The sequence below is a fragment of the Hydra vulgaris genome, chromosome 12, assembly GCF_038396675.1.
Source record: "Hydra vulgaris chromosome 12, alternate assembly HydraT2T_AEP".
NCBI lineage: Eukaryota > Metazoa > Cnidaria > Hydrozoa > Anthoathecata > Hydridae > Hydra > Hydra vulgaris.
Genome location: NC_088931.1, coordinates 56,798,518 through 56,818,482, shown reverse-complemented (window position 1 = coordinate 56,818,482; position 19,965 = coordinate 56,798,518). Strand labels below are relative to the sequence as shown.

Below are 19,965 nucleotides of genomic sequence, written 5' to 3'. Positions count from 1 at the left end.
TTAGTTTAATGCCACTTTTCTGGCTTTTCTTGAGGCAAATTCACTAATGACATCATCAAAATCAATGTTGTTTGCCACTTCATTTTCAATTGAAATCATAGCCAAACTAGACAAACGTTCTTGGCCAAATGTTGAACTTATATAGTGTTTTATGAGCTTAAGTTTACTGAAACTTCTCTCACACGTAGCAACTGTGACTGGTATGGTGAGGAAGATGCGAATAGCAATTGTTGTGTTGGGATAAGCATCGGTCAAAGAATATTTATAAATAAGCTGCAAAATGTCGATCGGGCTAGATTTTTCAAAGTTGTCCATCATTGCGGCAGCTTGATATTTAAAGCTTGCCATTTCTGACTGGAAATCGGAAGAATCTAAATCTGCCTTGTCAATTTGAGATAAATTTGCAGCTTTTTTCTTGAGTTCATCCACTGAACTTTTAGAGAGTGAATGCCCACTAAGGTAGCCAAAATCAGAGGATACAGCAGACATCAGCCTCAAACCGCCACTCTATTTGTGTAATAATGCTGTCAAACACAAGGTTGCACTGAGATCCGAATTCTGTTTCTGCTGTGAGAAGGTGAGAGTCATCTTCAGCTTCATAAAGTGCTATTCGCTTCACTTTGCGCTTCCTCTTAATTGGAAAGCCACCATCAATTCCGCTCTGGTTAGCTTTTTCTGTGGCATCTTTGATAATATTGTCCTCCCCAACATCTCAAAAATTCTGAATGAAAGCCTTTAACCATTTCATTTTTTTTACGGCAATGTCAATTGAAATGGTTTTTGACTGAAGCAGTTTGTTTTCCTGGTCAATTAGAGAAAGAATTTGACACCAGAAATCCAACAAACACAAAAAACTGAAATCAATAAGAATGAGAAGTTCTTTTGCACTGCTAACTGTGACAGCGTTTGTCATGGGATTGTGGATAATGGATTCCAAAAGTTGAAGAACATCTTTGATTTGTCTGTGCAATGGTGTAGTTGCTTCTTTTTTGGTAGACTATCTTGTGTCACTATTTCCCTTTAATGAGATGGTCAACGTTTTCATCAGTTTTTCCCATCTTGACGTGAAGCTTGAAAAAAAGTTAAAGATGGCTTGAACCTTTCCGAAAAACGTAATCATGAGTGGGGAAACCTCAGCAGCATGAACACCAACAAGATTTAAAGTGTGAGCTGCGCATGGAACAAATCTTGCTGACTCATTAAGAGAATGGATGCGAGCTTTGACGCCATTGTATTTTCCAGACATATTGGCTCCGTTGTCATAGCCTAGGCCCCGGCAATCGGAAATGCTTAGACCATCCTTCTCCAATTTTTCACTGATTTCTGTTGCAAGACCTTTTCCGGTTATTTGGTGAGATTCAATGAAGTCCACAAAGCTTTCCTTAATTGTGCAGGTTTCATTACTGATGCGGACATACCTGATGATCTGAGTCATCTGCTCTTTGTGGGAGGTATCTGGAGTGCAGTCAAACAGAACAGAGTAGTATTTAGCTTCTTTGATGTTTGACAAAATTTCTTTCCTGACTTTCTGCCCAAGTAACTCAATCAGCTCATTTTGAATTCAAGGAGAAAAGTAGGATGTTGTGGTTTTTTTTGCTTTAACTGACGCAATTTGTTCAGCCACTAAAGGATAATAATGGCTAATCATTTCAATTAAGCTCAGAAAAATGCCACTGTTTTGTTGACCAATGTCTTCTGTTGTTCCCCGATGGGCAAGATTGTTCTTGGCACAGAAAAAAATTGCATCAACAATCACTTTTAAGATATCTCTCCGCTTTTTCATCTCTCCACTAATAACTCTCTTCAGATCAGAATTCAGGTTCTTTCCTTCCTTGAGGTTTTTTCAAGAGTTTTCCGATCAGAATAGTATCTTTGGTGTTCATTGTTGTTTTCATGCTCAGGATTTCTTGGGTTTAATTTTTTCCAGTCACAAAACCCTTTAGAAATTTCTAAGAAATTGTTGGTTTTTGTTGTTAAAAATAACAAACAGCAAAAACAAAATAAAGAATCTTTTTTATTGCTGTAATGCAGCCAAGTGCGAACGGATTTTTTACCATTGGGATGAATTTTTTCATACCATTTTGAGCTGAATATCGCATTCTGTTGTCAAAATCACACAGCGTGTTTGGGAAAAATTCTCTTCTGTCTTGCTCTGACCTATGCTCAATCAAAAAGCATCTTGTTTTGTCCGTTATTTTAGGCCATGTTGCTGGATCCCTATGTTGAAAATTTTCTTCCGAGGCCACTGGAATTTCTGAGATTTCTGAATGAAGTTCATCCTCGTCCATTTCAGCTGGGCCTGAAAGCTAGGCATTTTCATCTTTCCTGGTTGGTTCTGAATCAGGTGTGCAAAATTCTTCTTGACTTTGGCGGATGAAAATCTCCTCTTCAATTAATTCCAAATGATGATCTAAACTCAATTAAAGTCAATTATAGGATCTGTTGATTTGTCATTAATTTCAATACAAATATCCTCTGAAATAATTTGTTTCTCCACTGAGTTTGTTACCAACCACTTTTTGAAACAGTTTTGTAGTTTCTCGTCACTTTCTTGGCGCTGTTTTCTTTTCTTCTTAAATTCAGCACCAGATAACTTTTGGATTCGACTCATAATAGAAATATAATGCTCAAAAGTTATCAAAGGTATATTAGTGTTATAGGGCGCTTTTTTGTTCAGTATATGAGCTTTAATATTTAAGAGTTTGTGTCAAGAGGCGGAATTTTAATTAATTTTCTGTTCAACAACAGCGACGCCGTGAAAATTAGTTTCATAAACTGATTATTTTTTTTTTAATTTATTAAAGTTTGTGCCCTCCCAATTTTGGCGCCTCAGGCCGCGGCCCGACCGGCCCCGCCCTTGGTACGGCTCTGAGTATATGTAGACCAAGAATATTTTTGTCGCCTGTTAATAAAGGGGGATTAACAACATTTGTGTAATTTTTTGCTTTTTTTTAATTTGCACCATCAGCCATCCATTGGTAGTACAATCTACACAAAGACTCTAGAGTATAATGATCAGCTTTTTGAAAGTCAGGAGATGACGTCATGCAATACGGACAAGGGTGCTTTGATGTTGCAGCTTGTTTTACAACCATTTGAAGCAAAACCTTTAGATCTTCAGATACTGTGTAATCTAAGGATGAAATGTTTAACTTATTCAAAATTAACCGCATATTATGGTATTTTTTGTTCAATGGAGCCAAAATGGCCAATATAATAGTTTTGTGGAAGCTTGAATCTTTAAAATCTTTGAACACATATCCGTCACACTTGCTCAGTTTCTCTGGAATTTTATTATTTTTTACCTCTGGTTTTAGAGTTGTTGACAGTGCAACTTTAAGGAATCCCTGCCATCCATCTACACCTAATTTGATATCAACATCATATGTTCCTTGACTTCTGTGATGAAGTACCATTGCTACAAGCTCTTCAATGTCATTGCAATACACAATAGGAGTATCTTTTTCTACCAAATATACATTCATAAAAAGTCAAAATGAATGATGCAAACGCAATCTAACTATAAAAATGTTTTTGGTAATAGTTTACTTACCTCTTCGCTTTCATTTAATTCTAATAGCAATGGGAGTTTATTACAATTGAATAATTTTCCAATCATTTTGTTGTTCTCAATCAGTTTAAATCGGTCTCAATTAAAACCAGATTCCACACTTTTCAGCCCTGCCTCACTTCTCAGAAATAATGCAACTTCAATCATGATGCAGTTACTTAGAAATCACAATGAAGTTATTACAAAAATTGCCTTTAAACTCGTAACAAATTTATTTTTAAAACTATTTTTAAGCAATAAAAACTTATCTGGAATGTAGTTTTAATTGAAGTTTGTTCAATTTATCTAAAGAAAAGAAAGGTTTCTTAACCTCAATCTTTCCGAAAGAGACAGTGAGTTACTTCGGACCAAAAGTTTTCAAAGCTAAGACGTTTCCTGAGTCATTTGTGCTGAAATCTTCGATAGAGCTGGACAGAACTTTTCCTTACGTTGTTGGGGATGTAGATTTTACAATGGCAGTCAAATTCTTTTGTCTTTCTAATTTTTTACAAGGATGTGGAATTCCTTATCCCACTTGGGGAGAGCAATCTTGACAAATTAGTATTTCTGCAGGTTCATTCGAAACATCTTCAGCGCCTTAATAAACAAGTTTTCCCGACACACATTCAACCATAGGGGCCAATATTTTTTCCATTTTTGATTTGCGCCCATTTTCACAAATAAAATATTCACATTTTCTCCCTCTAATAACTTTGGTATTCAGGTCTAAATTTTATAGCATATGTATAGCAACTATAATAACTAAAATAGCGAAACTAAGTTTTAACTGAAGTAAATTAAACATCAATATTGTTATAATGACCTAGGAAGGTCAGGGTTATCCGCTGAATAACCTTTCCAGAATATAGTTTTGATAAGGTTTGAGTAATCATTTTTCTCTTTATTTAGATTTAAATAAGTTGTTTCAGCATTATTTATTGGTCTTATATCCTTGTCTTTCCTGAAGCAGCAAATGCCAAAATTTTTAACAAAATCACTAAGTTCTTTTGCATGTTTAGACATTTTAAATGAATGCTTCAAATAAAAACTGATAATATTGGTATCATATATCGGTCATATCAATGAAATGTCAATATAATGGCTATAAACATGCTTTCAGTTTGTATATCAACGCGTGCAAGGAGTTATTATGCAACTGTTAACAATTAGCAACTGCTAGCTTTTACTAATTGCTAATAATTAAAGGTTGCTTTGTTTTTATTTCAATAAAAATGTAAATAGAAAGTAATGAAAATTACTTATCCGTCTGTAAATTTCAATGTTAAACAAACATTTTTAAAAGCTTTTAAAAAAATTGATAAACTTATCACAAACATATCTGGAAATCTAAATACAGGGGCATGGGCATGATTTTGTAGAGTTCGAAACGTTCCCTCGAATTCCCCCAAGGGTATGGTTCCTAACAACACTTTTCAATTTTTTGCTTGTTTTATATTAAACTAGATCAAAATTCATTGACAGATTTCAAATTATATCAAAAGAAAATTTTTCGTTTAAAAGTTGAAACCATTTAAAGTTATTTCAGGGGGTAAGATTTATAACCATGTAAAGCGTAAAAACGCTTTACATGGTTATAAATCTTAAACAAAAACAGATTTTCTGATAAAATTTGAATTCTGTCGATGAATTTTGATCTAGTTTATGATAGAACAAAAAAAAAAAAATTTTTACGATTAAAGGAGACCTAATTATAGGAAGGGGCAGTTAGGGGTCGGGGCAAGGTTGGTTTAGCTCCAATTACTCTAATTTTTTGCAAGTCATCCTCATTCGAATCCAGTATCAACATACTAGAAATTTGAGTATGCCCCATGCCTCTTAGTTACCTATCTTGAACAACAAAATTCCTGGACACTTCCCTAAAATATGTGATTTCTCCCCAGGCTCCCACTAAAAAAAGTTGTCGTTTACATTTTTTAAGTGAGGAAATGTTTTCTAATGATAATCAAAAAAAAAATTTATGGGGATGTTTTGCAAGGTCCTAGAGTATGTTTCTATGCACCTTTATCTATGTATACTTTCATTCAAATCCGCAAAAAAACTGACCTTCACTTTTTCGCAAAAATGCAGAATATTAGGCCGCATACGTTAAGTAGGCCATGCACTCTTGAGTCCTTAATAGAAGGGGAAGGGGGGAAAGAATACAAGGGTGGGTGAGAATTTTGGTCGAGATTTAATTAACAGGGGGAGGGGGGATAGTAAAAGAGGGGTGATAATTTTTTTATGTTACAATATAAGTATTTAAAAAAAAAAAAATTCTGTTTATAAATCCAAACTAATATTTTTTTACAAAACACACATAAAACTGTTTAATTCTCTTGTGGCTTGCGGTGAAATGCGCATTTTCTAACAGCTATTTTATCATAATTTTAATAGGTTTTAATATGCTGATAAAATTTTTATACTTTGGTGAGAAATAAGCCAAAAGCTCGGTTTTGACAAATTAAGATTAACTAGTTTGACAATTTTTAAAGCCTGTTTACACTGAAAGTTTTTTTTTTATCAGTGACTGAAAAAATTATTTTCTTAATTTTTAAGGCCGATTTTCAATAAATTTTTTTTTGAAGGCCGTTGACAACTTTTTTTGATGTTTCAGCTAAGCATCTTTGAAAAATGAAGAAAACTCCATATTTAAGTATGTTCATATATATGAGAATGCTATGCAAAAAATTGCGGTGATTGGAGACTGGGAACAACAAAAACATGCCCCAAATTGGAAGGCAAATTTTTTTTTTTAATCTTAAACGTAATTTATATTCATCAACGAATTTCAAATTTGATTCAATAATCTTTTATTGATCGGCTTTTATGACCTTATAAAGTTTACAGTCCCCTAAATTTGAGGGGGGTGGAAACTTTATAGGGTTATAAAAGCCGAACAACAAGAGATAATTGAATAAAATAATATAGAAATTATATAGTTATACTTTAAATAAGCTTTAAGCAACAAACCTTAAAACATATTTTGTTTTGAAACCATACTATGTATAATATAAAAGTATAAAAAACACTCTCGTGTACATACGTGTATACTTATATATATACTTACATATACGCACACATATACATGTATATATACATGTATAACCTTTCCAGAATATAGTTTTGATAAGGTTTTCTTATGTTACATTTGATAACATGAATTATGTTATCAAATAAGAAATTAACATTTTTATTCATTTAATTATTTCCAATTATCAAATGTATTCATAAAAAATTATGTTGTCATAAAGTGTAACTATAATGTCATATGATAAATTCCCATATATGTGACAAACATTTTTCTTTCAAATTATATGAACAAAAAAAACGCTTATACAGATGGAAAAAAACGCATTTAAACAGCAGTTCTAATTGTGTTAATAATGTATTCCCTCCGTCCGGAAATATGGTATACATTTTATCGATTTTTGTTGTCCGGAAATATGGTAGACATTTGCGAAAAAATAAAATAAATCAAAAAATGTACATGACAAGTATATTATATTAACTTTATTTGAAACATTTTAATTAAATAAGAATGATTTTTTTTCACTAGAAATTTGATTTAGCAATGAAGTTGCTACGCAGTAGCAACTTCATTGCTACACTTTATTGTTACACTTTATGACAACATAATTTTTTATGAATACATTTGATAATTAGAAATAATTAAATGAATAAAAATGTTAATTTCTTATTTGATAACATAATTCATGTTATCAAATGTAACATAAGAAAACCTTATCAAAACTATATTCTGGAAAGGTTATACATGTATATATACATGTATATGTGTGCGTATATGTATGTATATATATATACGTATACACGTATGTACATGAGAGTGTTTTTTATACTTTTATATTATACATAGTATGGTTTCAAAACAAAATATGTTTTAAGGTTTGTTGCTTGAAGCTTATTTAAAGTATAATTATATAATTTCTATATTTGATTGCCCCGTGTTTTAGCTTATTCTCCTTCATCTGCTATAATAATTTTTCTAATATACCTTGACGTTGTTCTTTGGTTAATTGTTTATATTTGGAATACCTACTTTCTAAGTTTAACAAATTTCCTTCAGAATTTTCCATACTCGTCTTGCAGCGGTATTAATTTTATTTGTCTCAAGAAACACTGATGTTTGAGCGTTAAGTTTTTAATTAAGAATGATATTGCTTACGTCAAATATTTCAGGTTTATATTGTCATGAGTATTTACTATAACAATGTAATGACAGTTGCCAATTTACTTTTATAATCACGATAATCTACGATTTTTGTTAAAATGTATACCATATTTCCGGACGGAGGGAGTACAAAATAGTAAAAAAATTTACGTCCAGGATCCACTGGTACTGAGAGTAGTAGCTCTCCAATTAAATAAAGAAACAGCAAAGAATTTTGTTTGGAAAAAAACTAGCTAGTTTTTGGTCCAGGTAATTATTCAAACGCAACAAAACTGTTACATGATTGGTGTGGCAAAATATCAAAATTTGAGTTGAATGCAGCAAATGATAAATTGAAATCTTCTAATATTAGCAATGATTCAAATAAAAGTAAGAAATGAGAGTAAAAATTTTAAAATGCCAGTTGAATAGTTAACAGTTGAAAATGTAACAATAAACGAGTTAAACGAGAAAGAGAAACAAAAACAAAAAAAATTATCGTCTAAGGAGTACCTGAGTCAAAAAAAGAAGTAACTCTCGATAAAAAAGCAGAAGATGAACATGCAGTTTCCCTTTTTTCTTTCCCTTCAGATTCCCTGTTACACATGATCAAAGTGGATAACAATAATATAAATAATTCTCAAACAATAGCTCACGAATTTACTAAATTCTTTGTTTAAATTGGCCCTAAATTATCTAAATTAATTCCTAACACTGAAGCCTCATTTAAAGATTTCCTAGTACCGATGGATAATTGCATTCACTCGGATGAGTTATCTAAAGAGTTACTATTTGTTGAGTTCAAAAAAGCCTTTAAAACTCTAAAAAAATAAAACAGTTGGACCGGATAAAATCAGTGGTAACAATTTTAGATTGCTTTGAACAAATATTCTAAAATATATTATTTTTAAAGTCTTTAAATCATCAAACGAACAAGGAGTCTTTCCTGATCAATTGAAAATTGCATCATGTTCAATAGAGTATTTAATTATTTTAGTTAAAATAATTTATTATACAACAATCAGTTTGGCTTTAAAAAGAATAACTCAACTGAGCATGCAATTATTCAGTTGGTACGTGAAATTTCCAATTCTTTTGAAAAATCTCAATTCACATAAGGAATTGATATCGATCTTTCAAAAGCATTTGATATTGTCGATCATGATATTTTGCTTTATAAACTTAATTATTACGGAATAAATGAAAGCGTAATTAAATGGTTTCAAAGTTATTTCCCCCCAGTGAAAAAGCGCACATGGGATACGCGTGGATTTTTTCCATATGTAACCCATGTGGGGATTATTATTTTGTCCCATGTGGGTTTCATATGGTAAATCCCACATGGATTCCATATGGTAAATCCCATGTGGGATACGCGTGGGTTTTTACCATATGTAACCCATATGGGGATTATTATTTTGTCCCATGTGGGTTTCATATGGTAAATTCCACATGGGTTTTATGTGGTAAATCCTACATGGGATATAGGTGGAAAATACTACATGTTATAGATCTTGAATGCCACATATTTTAATCCGAATGGTATAAAAGTAGTCAATACTAGACAAATGAAAGTCCGATTGCTTCTATGATAATTTTTAAAATTCTTTTAATTTAAAAATTATTTAAATTAAGTAATTTAAAATTAATCATCGAAGCTTTCAGAGAGGCTTAACTTAATCTGGTATTTGCTACTTTATCCCATTTGGTATTCAAAATGAGTAGCATTTTTGATCTTTTACATGTGATGTTTTTCACCTATAACCTATGTGGGATTTACCATAAACTATTATGACGAAATTTTATAAAATTAAAAAACGTGTTGCAAAATGAATTTATTTTAAAATAAATGCTATTAATCAATACATCCAAAATGAATATTAAAAATATTATTTTTTCTTTTGCGATTTACGCGCCATTTATTGTCGATTGAATTAATTAAATCGCTTCGGCTTGCATAATACCAAGGTTTTTAGTATCTTCTAACTTTCTTCAAACATTTTCTAAAAAAAATATATAAATACAAATATATATAAATATATATATATATAAATAAATATATATATATATATATATATATATATATATATTTATGTATATATATATATATATATATATATATATATATATATATATATATATATATATGTATATATATATATATATTTATATATATATATATTTATATATATATATATATATATATATATATATATATAGAGAGAGAGAGAGAGAGAGAGAGAGAGAGAGAGAGAGAGAGAGAAGGAGAGAGAGAGAGAGAGATTTTGATAAGGAACCTTATTAGTCAAGCAATTTTAATTATTAGCCAGGTTGAAGTCATTAATGACTACAATATTTCACAAATAATTATTTCCTAATTTATTACTTACAATGACTAACGTATTATGGGTAATTGAACACAAATTATGCGTAATGAGCTTGAACCCATGAGGAGAATCCTGAAAAAAAGTGATCAATTAGGATAAGTAGTTAAACAAAAAAACAAAAACAAAACTGTAAAAACCTACTTATTCAATGATGTAGACGTTGGGTGCAATAGCCACTGGATGCAAAAGTATCTTTACTTTTTCGTCACACACACGGCCTTCTATAATAACAGGCCTTGACATCGCGCAAAATGCTGTAAAAACTGAAGGCCGATTAAACTTTCACTTGTACTTATATTGATATATTTTATATTAGGTAGGGTGTAATGGCAGTCTATGTTTTCTAATAATAATCTCTAGTAAAGACGGAAATATAAAAAGAAAACCACAAAGTTGTTAAAAGATAATCATATTTTTCGTATTTCAAATTTCATTAAGAATATTTATGTAATATTAAATAGTATCAATAACAAGCAGAACCATAACAAAGTATATATCTATATATTAAAAAGATGACTGTATTTTTAATTTTTTTTGCTAAAAATGGTAACAATAAAAATCACCAACAATAAAAAACACCAACAAAAGTTGATTCAAGCAAAAAAAGTTTTTTTGCTTGAATCAACTTTTCTCAATATATCTCAACAGGGTAAATATTTACAAATCCAAACATATTGAAAGACATATAGGCTAATGAGAAAATAAAAAACATAACAAGTAAATAGCATAATTAATTACAAAACTAATTTTCACATAAAATATGATAGCTTTAGTATTTTGGGAATGGTAATTAGTGAGTAATTCTTTAGCAGAACATTAGAATATACTCTGCATTGTTTTTTTGTGATTTTAAATTATTATTTAGCAGCAATGAACTAAAATTTCAAGTCCGCCTCTGTTTAGGCTATACAGATAACTTCCATATTTATAATAATAATTGGTAGAATCATCATAAATTTTTATTTCGCTTTTTTGCACATAGCCAGCTATGTAAACTATAGCCACTAATGTAGATTTATTAACTGAGCTTTCAAGATCATGTATATTATCCAGAAGTTCTTTTTCATCAGTAGAAATATCTCTAAAACATATGTCACAAGTATGACCATCGATACCATCAACAGGAATGTCAAGTTGTAATATCAGTTTAGTAAGTTGAATATTAATTTTTTCAATTACAGATTTAGCGTAAGTAAAGTAAGTACCTCCAGTTTAAAGTAAGTACCTCCAGTTCGCCTGTCAAAGCTTAGAAAAAGCTTTTTCAAGTGGATCTGTTAAAAACCAACCTAATAAGACATACTTTGGTCCATTACTCAACAAAGTTTCTACAAGATCAATAAAGCCATAACATGAATGCGCTATTGCATTGCTAGTATCTAGCGTAAGCTGTTTTACACGCTTACCTGTAGGTTTCATAAAATTTGACAGTTCAGCAATATCTCGTAGCAGTTGTATCTGTTGATCACCAACTGAGTGGATTTCTAACAACATTCGAAAAAAAAATATTTTTTCAATAAATACAGCAGTACCTTCAAATGCTTTATTTTCAATCTCTGGATGCGTTCTTAATGCAGCTACTGTTTCTTTGCAAAAAACAGACAAACAAAACTTTACAGATAGTCTCTCTATTGGTTTTGGATAAACTGATTTAGCTGTAGGTTTAGAGAGTTTAAAAAGACTATTGCACTCAGTTTTATATATAGTTTCTAAATCACTCCACTTAGCCAAAGCAAGTTCTTTATTGTTCAAAAATTGAAGTTCCCAGTGTTTTTTGTCAACCAATTATTTCGTATAGATTTTAGTAGATGCACATAATCATACAATAAATATATACCTGATGTTGTTAACCATGGTTTACTATCAACTGTTTTAAACATTGCAAAAAATCTTTGATTTACACGGTTACCATCAGTAATTATTACCAGTGTCTTACTATTTTCAATATTATTTATTGTATAGACAAGTTGTTGACATTTAGCAAACTGAAATTCAGAGGAAAGATTTGCAACAGGTTGAGCTCTACATATAAATTCTGGACCTCCAAAAAGACATTTAATCATAAATGATAAAATTGTTTTCGCTAACTTTTCAGGGTAGTTTACTGCTTGACCAAACAAAGCACCTCTTTGGTAAAGTAATAAAGCTTTGACATAGACCTCATCAATTAATAGTATGGAAATTCTTTTTAATGGATTTAAATTCATAAAAATACTATTTATGAAACTTAGGTCCTCCATTGAGCTTATTTTTGAAGTCAATCGTGTTAAAGTTCTTATACTTGGCAACTTGTAGTCAATACACAAACAATCATATAAACTTCGTTGTAGTTGTAATTGATATTGTAGTTGTAATTGTATAAATTGATATTTTTGTTGTAGTTGAGATAGTTCGACTTGCAAAGAGATACACAGCATTTCAAAGGCATTAAAAAAAACTAATCGTTAGTTTGACAATATTATTACCTTACAATGTTAACGCCTTGAAACTTACAACGTTATCGTCTTGAAGTTGCGCTATCTAATTTATAAACTAATCAAATTTTAAAGATTTATTAAAAAAGCGCGAACACAAACTTTCGTCTAATGTGAAAAGATGAAAATGTAAACATGGTATTAGGAATTGGCCTTCAGTTTAAAAAATTTGTTGCGCGATGTCAAGGCCTGTTATTATAGAAGGCCGCGGTCACACATAATATAATATTCTGAAACTAATAAACAAACATCTAAATTTCTATAAGTAAATTTATTCTTTGATCATTGCCTTTATACCCTATCTTATTTTCATATCATAATCTATTATGGTATTATTTATATAACATATCACAACAATATTATTAAATTTGTGATGTTTAAATATCATATGAACATTCTCTAACATGTCCATATGATATTTGAATATAGTTCTTGAGTATATTATCTGCAAACAATTGACTGATGCAAGTTCAAATGTTGTCAAAAACCAAGCATGCATGCATAGGACACTGCAGTGTCCTACAAAAAATGCTGGTTTGAAAGTCAAATTTTCTTTATTAAAAAAAAAAATTAAAATAGGGGGGAGATAGGGAGGTTTCCGTAATTTTTTTTAGGCTCCAAAACTTTAAACTTTATATATAATAAGGTTCATAAAACTTAAGGGACTTAAGTTTTATGAACAAAAACAGGATATTTACAGAAACTTTTCAATTTTTAATCTGGATTACCCAGTGTAATTGGGAATAAAGTCGCTGGGTCCAGTATTCAAAGTAATATGATCTAAAGTAATATATAAATTAAATAAAATGCTTTAAAATGCATGCAGTTATACATATAACTCCTGATAGTTAACTATATGCATAACTAGTTATACATAAAATTTATTATATAAACTTATTTTTTAAGGTTATGCTTGAACAAATTAGTACCAATTAATTCAAATTCAAGATTTAGTTTAAGTTCAAGTTCTTATTTGTTCATTGTTTTTTCACTATTTTATATTTATTTGTTCAAATTTGTTAACTAGTACCAATTCTTACTACAGTAAGAATATTTATCATTGTTGGACGTGATTTTATTAGTAACTTAATTTTACTTTCAACATATTTTGACAACACCCTTTACATTTTAAATGATGACAGCTTTACTTTTCTATTGATGTTAAATTTATTACGTTTCAATAACTCAGATTGAATTTTACTGAATTATTGTAAGCTTTGTAAGAATTTGTTGTATATCAAATGGTGTTGTACATAAAGTCAAAATTATATATATATATATATATATATATATATATATATATATATATATATATATATATATATATATATATATATATATATATAATATATATATATATATATATATATATATATATATATATATATATATATATATATATATATATATATATATATATATATAATATATCATAATATATAACAAAAACTGACATCATTTTCAATGGGAGATGGCAAAAAATTGACTGAGTTTGATAAAGGGTGAAGGTGTTCAATAAACCTGGTCATCATCTGACATCATTATGCATAGATGATCCTATGATTTAGGTAAAATAAGCAATCAATTTGCTATATTTCTCTTTAGAAAGTGTAAGAAAAAAGCATTGTTATGCTGAGAACCTACCTATTGAGCAAGCTTTGACCACCTATTTTATAAATTTGGAACCTATTTTATAGAAGTGGAAGTGCGAATCGCAAAAGAACTAATAACAATGCTCTAAATTGATTTTAACTTTGTAGACTAACATTAATATAGTATTTAGAAATAATAAATGAAGTTTACACGATTTTTATAATTTGTATTTATTTCCATTAATTATCAGTTGTCAGTCTCTATTTTATAAAATGAATTAAAAAACTATTTATTTATAGTATAATATTAATACATAAATACTAGTTTCCTAATGCTATTATCATCATAATGTTAATGGTATTCCTTTTAAAGTGAAATTTTGTATCAATTTTATTGTTTTAATGTTGTAAATATATATATATATATATATATATATATATATATATATATATATATATATATATATTATTTTAACTTTATTTAAAACACCATTTAATATACAACAAACCCCTACAAAGCTTACATTAATTCAGTTATGATACAATCTGAGTTATTGAAACGTAATAAATTTAACATCAATAGAAAAGTAAAGCTGTCATCATTTAAAATGTAAAGGGTGTTGTCAAAATATGTTGAAAATAAAATTAACAAATAAAATCACATTCAACAATGATAAACATTCTTACTGTAGTAAGAAATAGTACTAATTAACAAATTTGAACAAATAAATATAAAATTAACAAAAACAATGAATAAATAAGAACTTTAACTTGAACTTTTACTAAATCTTAAATTTGAATTAATTGGTACTAATTTGTTCAAGCATAACCTTAAAAAATAAGTTTCTATAACAAATTATATGTATAAATAGTTATACATATAGTTAGCTATCAGGAGTTATATGTATAACTATATCAGGAATTATATGTATAACTATATCAGGAGTTATATGTATAACTATATCAGGAGTTATATGTATAACTATATCATATAGTATATGCATTTTAAAGTATACTACTTTATTTAAACATTACTTTAAATTATATTACTTTGAAAACTGGACCCAGAGGCTTTATTCCCAATAACACTGTGGTACTCCAGATTAAAAATTGAAAAGTTTCTGTTTATATACTGTTTTTGTTCCTCAATGTAGTTTGTAAGTCCCTTAATTCATAAGGACCTTATTATATCTAAAGTTAAAAGTTTTGGAGCATAAAAAAAGTTACAGAAACTTATCTCCCCCACCACCACCACCCTATTTTTTTCTTTTTTAACAAAGAAAATTGGGAATTCTTTGACTTTCAAACCTGCATTTCTTTGTGGGACACTGTAGTGTCCTATGCATGCATGCTTGGTTTTTGACAACATTTGAACTTTCATCAGTTAATTGTTTGCAGATAATATACTCAAGATCTATATTCAAATAACTATTATATCATCCTAATAATACGTCTATTTGCACAAATCTTAATCTTATTTCTGTAAAGAAAGACAAACATTTTTCGTGGTACTTACATACTTGCTTGCCATTCCCTATATTAATATAAAATATTTTCACACAATATAAACGTAACGCAATGCAATGTCGATTTAAAAATTTTAAATTTAGTTTTTTTAAAAAAGTTTGTTTTTTAGTTTCCAGCTTTCAAATTAATTTCCATGCAAATCCCACATGAAACCCACGTGGGATTTCCCATGTGTGTAAATATCATATGGTTCCCATATGTAACCCATGTGGGATTTCCCACATGGGTTTAAGGTGACAAATTTCAATACGGATACCACATGGGAAAATCCGTCCCACGTAAATCCCATCAATCCCACACGGAACCCACGCGGAACCCATGTGGGACGCGGTTTTATTTTTCACTGGGTATGTGCAAAGAGGAAAAATACACCTCCTTCTTTATGCATACATCCTTTTTTATTAGCAAAATAGGATCTTTAGTCAGAAAATTAACTTTTTTTATTGGTTAGCTGGCAATTTATGAACAATGAACAGACGGTATGGTTTTATTATTTTTTTTTTATAAAGTTTCTATTTATTCAAAAGCAGTTAAAATTAACAAACACTTTTTAATTGTGATAAACTAGAAAAACAAACATTACCAAAGAATTTTTTTTAAAAGTAACCTCCTCTTTCTCCCTCCCCTTCCTCCACATGTTTAGTAATTTTAGTAAAGTAGAATAAAATAAGAATGAGATACAAATAATTATATATAAAAATTCTAGAAGGAACCCCTGAAATAAAAAATGATTATAATTATTTCAGTTTTTTTAAACTTAAAATAATTATATGAAAGTTGTTTGGAAGTTCTTAATTTGGATAACTACTAGGTTCTTATTTCTACTAATAGGTTATACATAATGTTTTCAGATGTCCAGCTTATAGTATTATACCTAGAACCTAGTAGTGATATATAACTACTAGGTTCTAGGTATAATACTAGCTTCTAATTTGTTCTTTAGTTATGTTAAATGAGCTGACTCTTAATTAATTGAACTCAAAAATTTTGTCTTAATTTTTTTTTTTTTTTTTTAATAAAAATGAAGACAAAAAAAAAAAAAAAGATATTACTTATTGTTAAAGATAAACTTATTGGTAAGGGTATATTTTGTTAAATAAAATATTGTATATATTTTAGAAAATTACGTAAATATGTAATATTGCATTTTTTTCTAAAAATTAATGTTATGTTAAACCGAAATTTGTATCTATGTTTAAGGCTTATGGATTTAATAATATTTATGTTTAGATAAAAGATATAAAAACTCATAACAAAAGTTTCTTAATTTGTATAAATAAATTTTAATATAGATCTTATAAAAGCAAACTTAGATAATTCAATCTCGGAGTATTTGAACACCATTGCTTCAAACAACTTTCTTCCTTTTATATTTTAACCGACAAGAATTACCAATCACTCAAGTACATTAATTGATAATATATTTTCTAATTCAACTTCTAAAGATATTTTTTCCAGCACTCTAACTATTAGAATATCGGATCATTTGCCACAGTTTCTAATTTATTTGTCTTTTAAAAAAAGAATTAATAATTCTCGAAAAACTTCAAAAAAAAACTAAGTAATCCTGGCTTAACTTGGAGCCTTAAACCATGGATTACTTCAGCAATTTTAACCTCGATAAAAAAACGAAACAATATATTTAAGAAGTTCCTTAAAACGAAAATCTTCATGACAAACTAATTCTTAAAAAAACTTACAAAACCTATAGAAATTCGTAACACTTATTCGAAGAAGCAAAAAAACCACTTTTCTAACTACTTTACTACCAATAGCAATAATTTGAGAGCTACGTGGAAGGGTATTAGAACTCTTTTGAATATACGTTTAAATGATATCTTCTATCCATCTTGTATATCCTCAAACAACACCATTATAAATGATCCAGTTAAAATCTCGGAAGTTTTTAACTCCTTTTTTATTTCAATCTATGAAGAACTGCATAAAAATATTCATTCATCTCATACTGACTTCCATAAGTATTTAAAAACATCAAACCCTGACTCTCTTTTCATTAAACATACTGAAAAAAATGAAATAATATCAGTTATTCTTTCTCTAAATGATGGCAAGGCTTCTGGTCCAAACAGCGTTCCAGCCTTTATTCTAAAACTTCTTGTTAATGATACTTCTTCAGTACTTTCTAAACTATTTAATCTGTCATTCGCTACTGGTATATTCCCTAATATTTTAAAAACTGCATCTGTTAAACCAATTCATAAAAAGTACTCAAAGCTTGACTGCAATAACTATAGAGCAATATCACTATTATCAAATATCAGCAAAATTCTTAAATAATTTTTGTATTCTTGTATATCTATCACTTTCTTGATAATTCTTAGTGTCTATACCCAGTGAAAAAGCGCACATGGGATACGCGTGGATTTTTTCCATATGTAACCCATGTGGGGATTATTATTTTGTCCCATGTGGGTTTCATATGGTAAATCCCACATGGATTCCATATGGCAAATCCCATATGGGATACGCGTGGGTTTTTACCATATGTAACCCATATGGGGATTATTATTTTGTCCCATGTGGGTTTCATATGGTAAATCCCACATGGGTTTTATGTGGTAAATCCTACATGGGATATAGGTGGAAAATACTACATGTTATAGATCTTAAATGCCACATATTTTAATCCAAATGGTATAAAAGTAGTCAATACTAGACAAATGAAAGTCCGAATGCTTCTATGATAATTTTTAAAATTCTTTTAATTTAAAAATTACTTAAATAGTAATTTAAAATTAATCATCGAAACTTTCAGAGAGGCTTAACTTAATCTGGTATTTGCTACTTTATCCCATTTGGTATTCAAAATGTGTAGCATTTTTGATCTTTGACATGTGATGTTTTTCACCTATAACCTATGTGGGATTTACCATAAATTATTAAGACGAAATTTTATAAAATTAAAAAACGTGTTGCAAAATGAATTTATTTTAAAATAAATGCTATTAATCAATACATCCAAAATGAATATTAAAAATATTATTTTTTCTTTTGCGATTTACACGCCGTTTTTTGGCGATTGAATTAATTAAATCGCTTCGGCTTGCATAATACCAAGGTTTTTAGTATCTTCTAACTTTCTTCAAACATTTTCTAAAAAAATAAATAAATACAAATATATATATATATATATATAATATATAAATATATATATATATATATAGAGAGAGAGAGAAAGAGAGAGAGAGAGAGAGAGAGAGAGAGAGAGAGAGAGACAGAGAGTCAGATAGAGAGAGAGAGAGAGAGAGAGAGAGAGAGAGAGAGAGAGAGAGAGAGAGAGAGAGAGAAAGAGAGCAATTTTAATAATGAACCTTATTATTCGAGCAATATTAATTATTAGCCAGGTTTAAGTCATTAATGACTACAATATTTCACAAATAATTATTTCCTAATTTATTACTTACAATGACTAACGTATTATGGGTAATTGAACACATATTATGCGTAATGTGCTTGAACCCATGAGGAGAATCCTGAAAAAAAGTGATCAATTAGGATAAGTAGTTAAACAAAAAAACAAAAACAAAACTGTAAAAACCTACTTTTTCAATGATGTAGACGTTGGGTGCAATAGCCACTGGATGCAAAAGTATCTTTACTTTTTCGTCACACACACGGCCTTCTATAATAACAGGCCTTGACATCGCACAAAATGCCGTAAAAACTGAAGGCCGATTAAACTTTCACTTTTACTTATATTGATATATTTTTATATTAGGTAGGGTGTAATGGCAGTCTATGTTTTCTAATAATAATCTCTAGTAAAGACGGAAATATAAAAAGAAAACCAAAAAGTTGTTAAAAGATAATCATATTTTTCGTATTTCAAATTTCATTAAGAATATTTATGTAACATCAAATAGCATCAATAACAAGCAGAACCATAACAAAGTATATATCTATATATTAGAAAGATAACTGTATTTTTAATTTTTTTTTTGCTAAAAATGGTAACAATAAAAATCACCAACAATAAAAAACACCAACAAAAGCTGATTCAAGCAAAAAAAAAGTTTTATCAATATATCTCAACAGGGTAAATATATACAAATCCAAACATATTGAAAGACATATAGGCTAATGAGAAAATAAAAAACATAACTAGTAAATAGCATAATTAATTACAAAACTAATTTTCACATAATTTATGATAGCTTTAGTATTTTGGGAGTGGTAATTAGTGAGTAATTCTTTAGCAGAATATAAGAATATACTCTGCAATGTTTTTTTGTGATTTTAAATTAATATT

The 19,965-nt window shown here is 29.0% G+C and overlaps 1 protein-coding gene and 2 long non-coding RNA genes across 3 annotated transcripts; all 3 read right to left on the bottom strand.

Annotated features, from left to right (window-relative positions):
• LOC136088223 (zinc finger MYM-type protein 1-like) lies at positions 1–489 on the bottom strand. Its single transcript, XM_065811906.1, has one exon. The coding sequence runs from the start codon at positions 487–489 to the stop codon at positions 1–3; it is 489 nt and encodes a 162-aa protein (XP_065667978.1).
• A 9,049-nt stretch (positions 490–9,538) lies between these two features.
• On the bottom strand, positions 9,539–13,805 carry LOC136088856 (uncharacterized). Its single transcript, XR_010642558.1, has 2 exons — positions 10,109–13,805; positions 9,539–9,721 (listed from the first exon to the last, which is right to left on the bottom strand). It is a non-coding gene; the product is annotated as an uncharacterized LOC136088856 (long non-coding RNA).
• Positions 13,806–18,621: 4,816 nt separating this feature from the next.
• LOC136088855 (uncharacterized) lies at positions 18,622–19,689 on the bottom strand. The gene is made up of 3 exons (XR_010642557.1): positions 19,259–19,689; positions 19,121–19,189; positions 18,622–18,809 (listed from the first exon to the last, which is right to left on the bottom strand). It is a non-coding gene; the product is annotated as an uncharacterized LOC136088855 (long non-coding RNA).
• Positions 19,690–19,965: the final 276 nt, after the last annotated feature.

What these genes read in the sequence shown, in the direction of transcription:
- LOC136088223 (XM_065811906.1), bottom strand. Translation starts at nt 489, where the DNA reads ATGTCTGCTGTATCCTCTGATTTTGGCTACCTTAGTGGGCATTCACTC.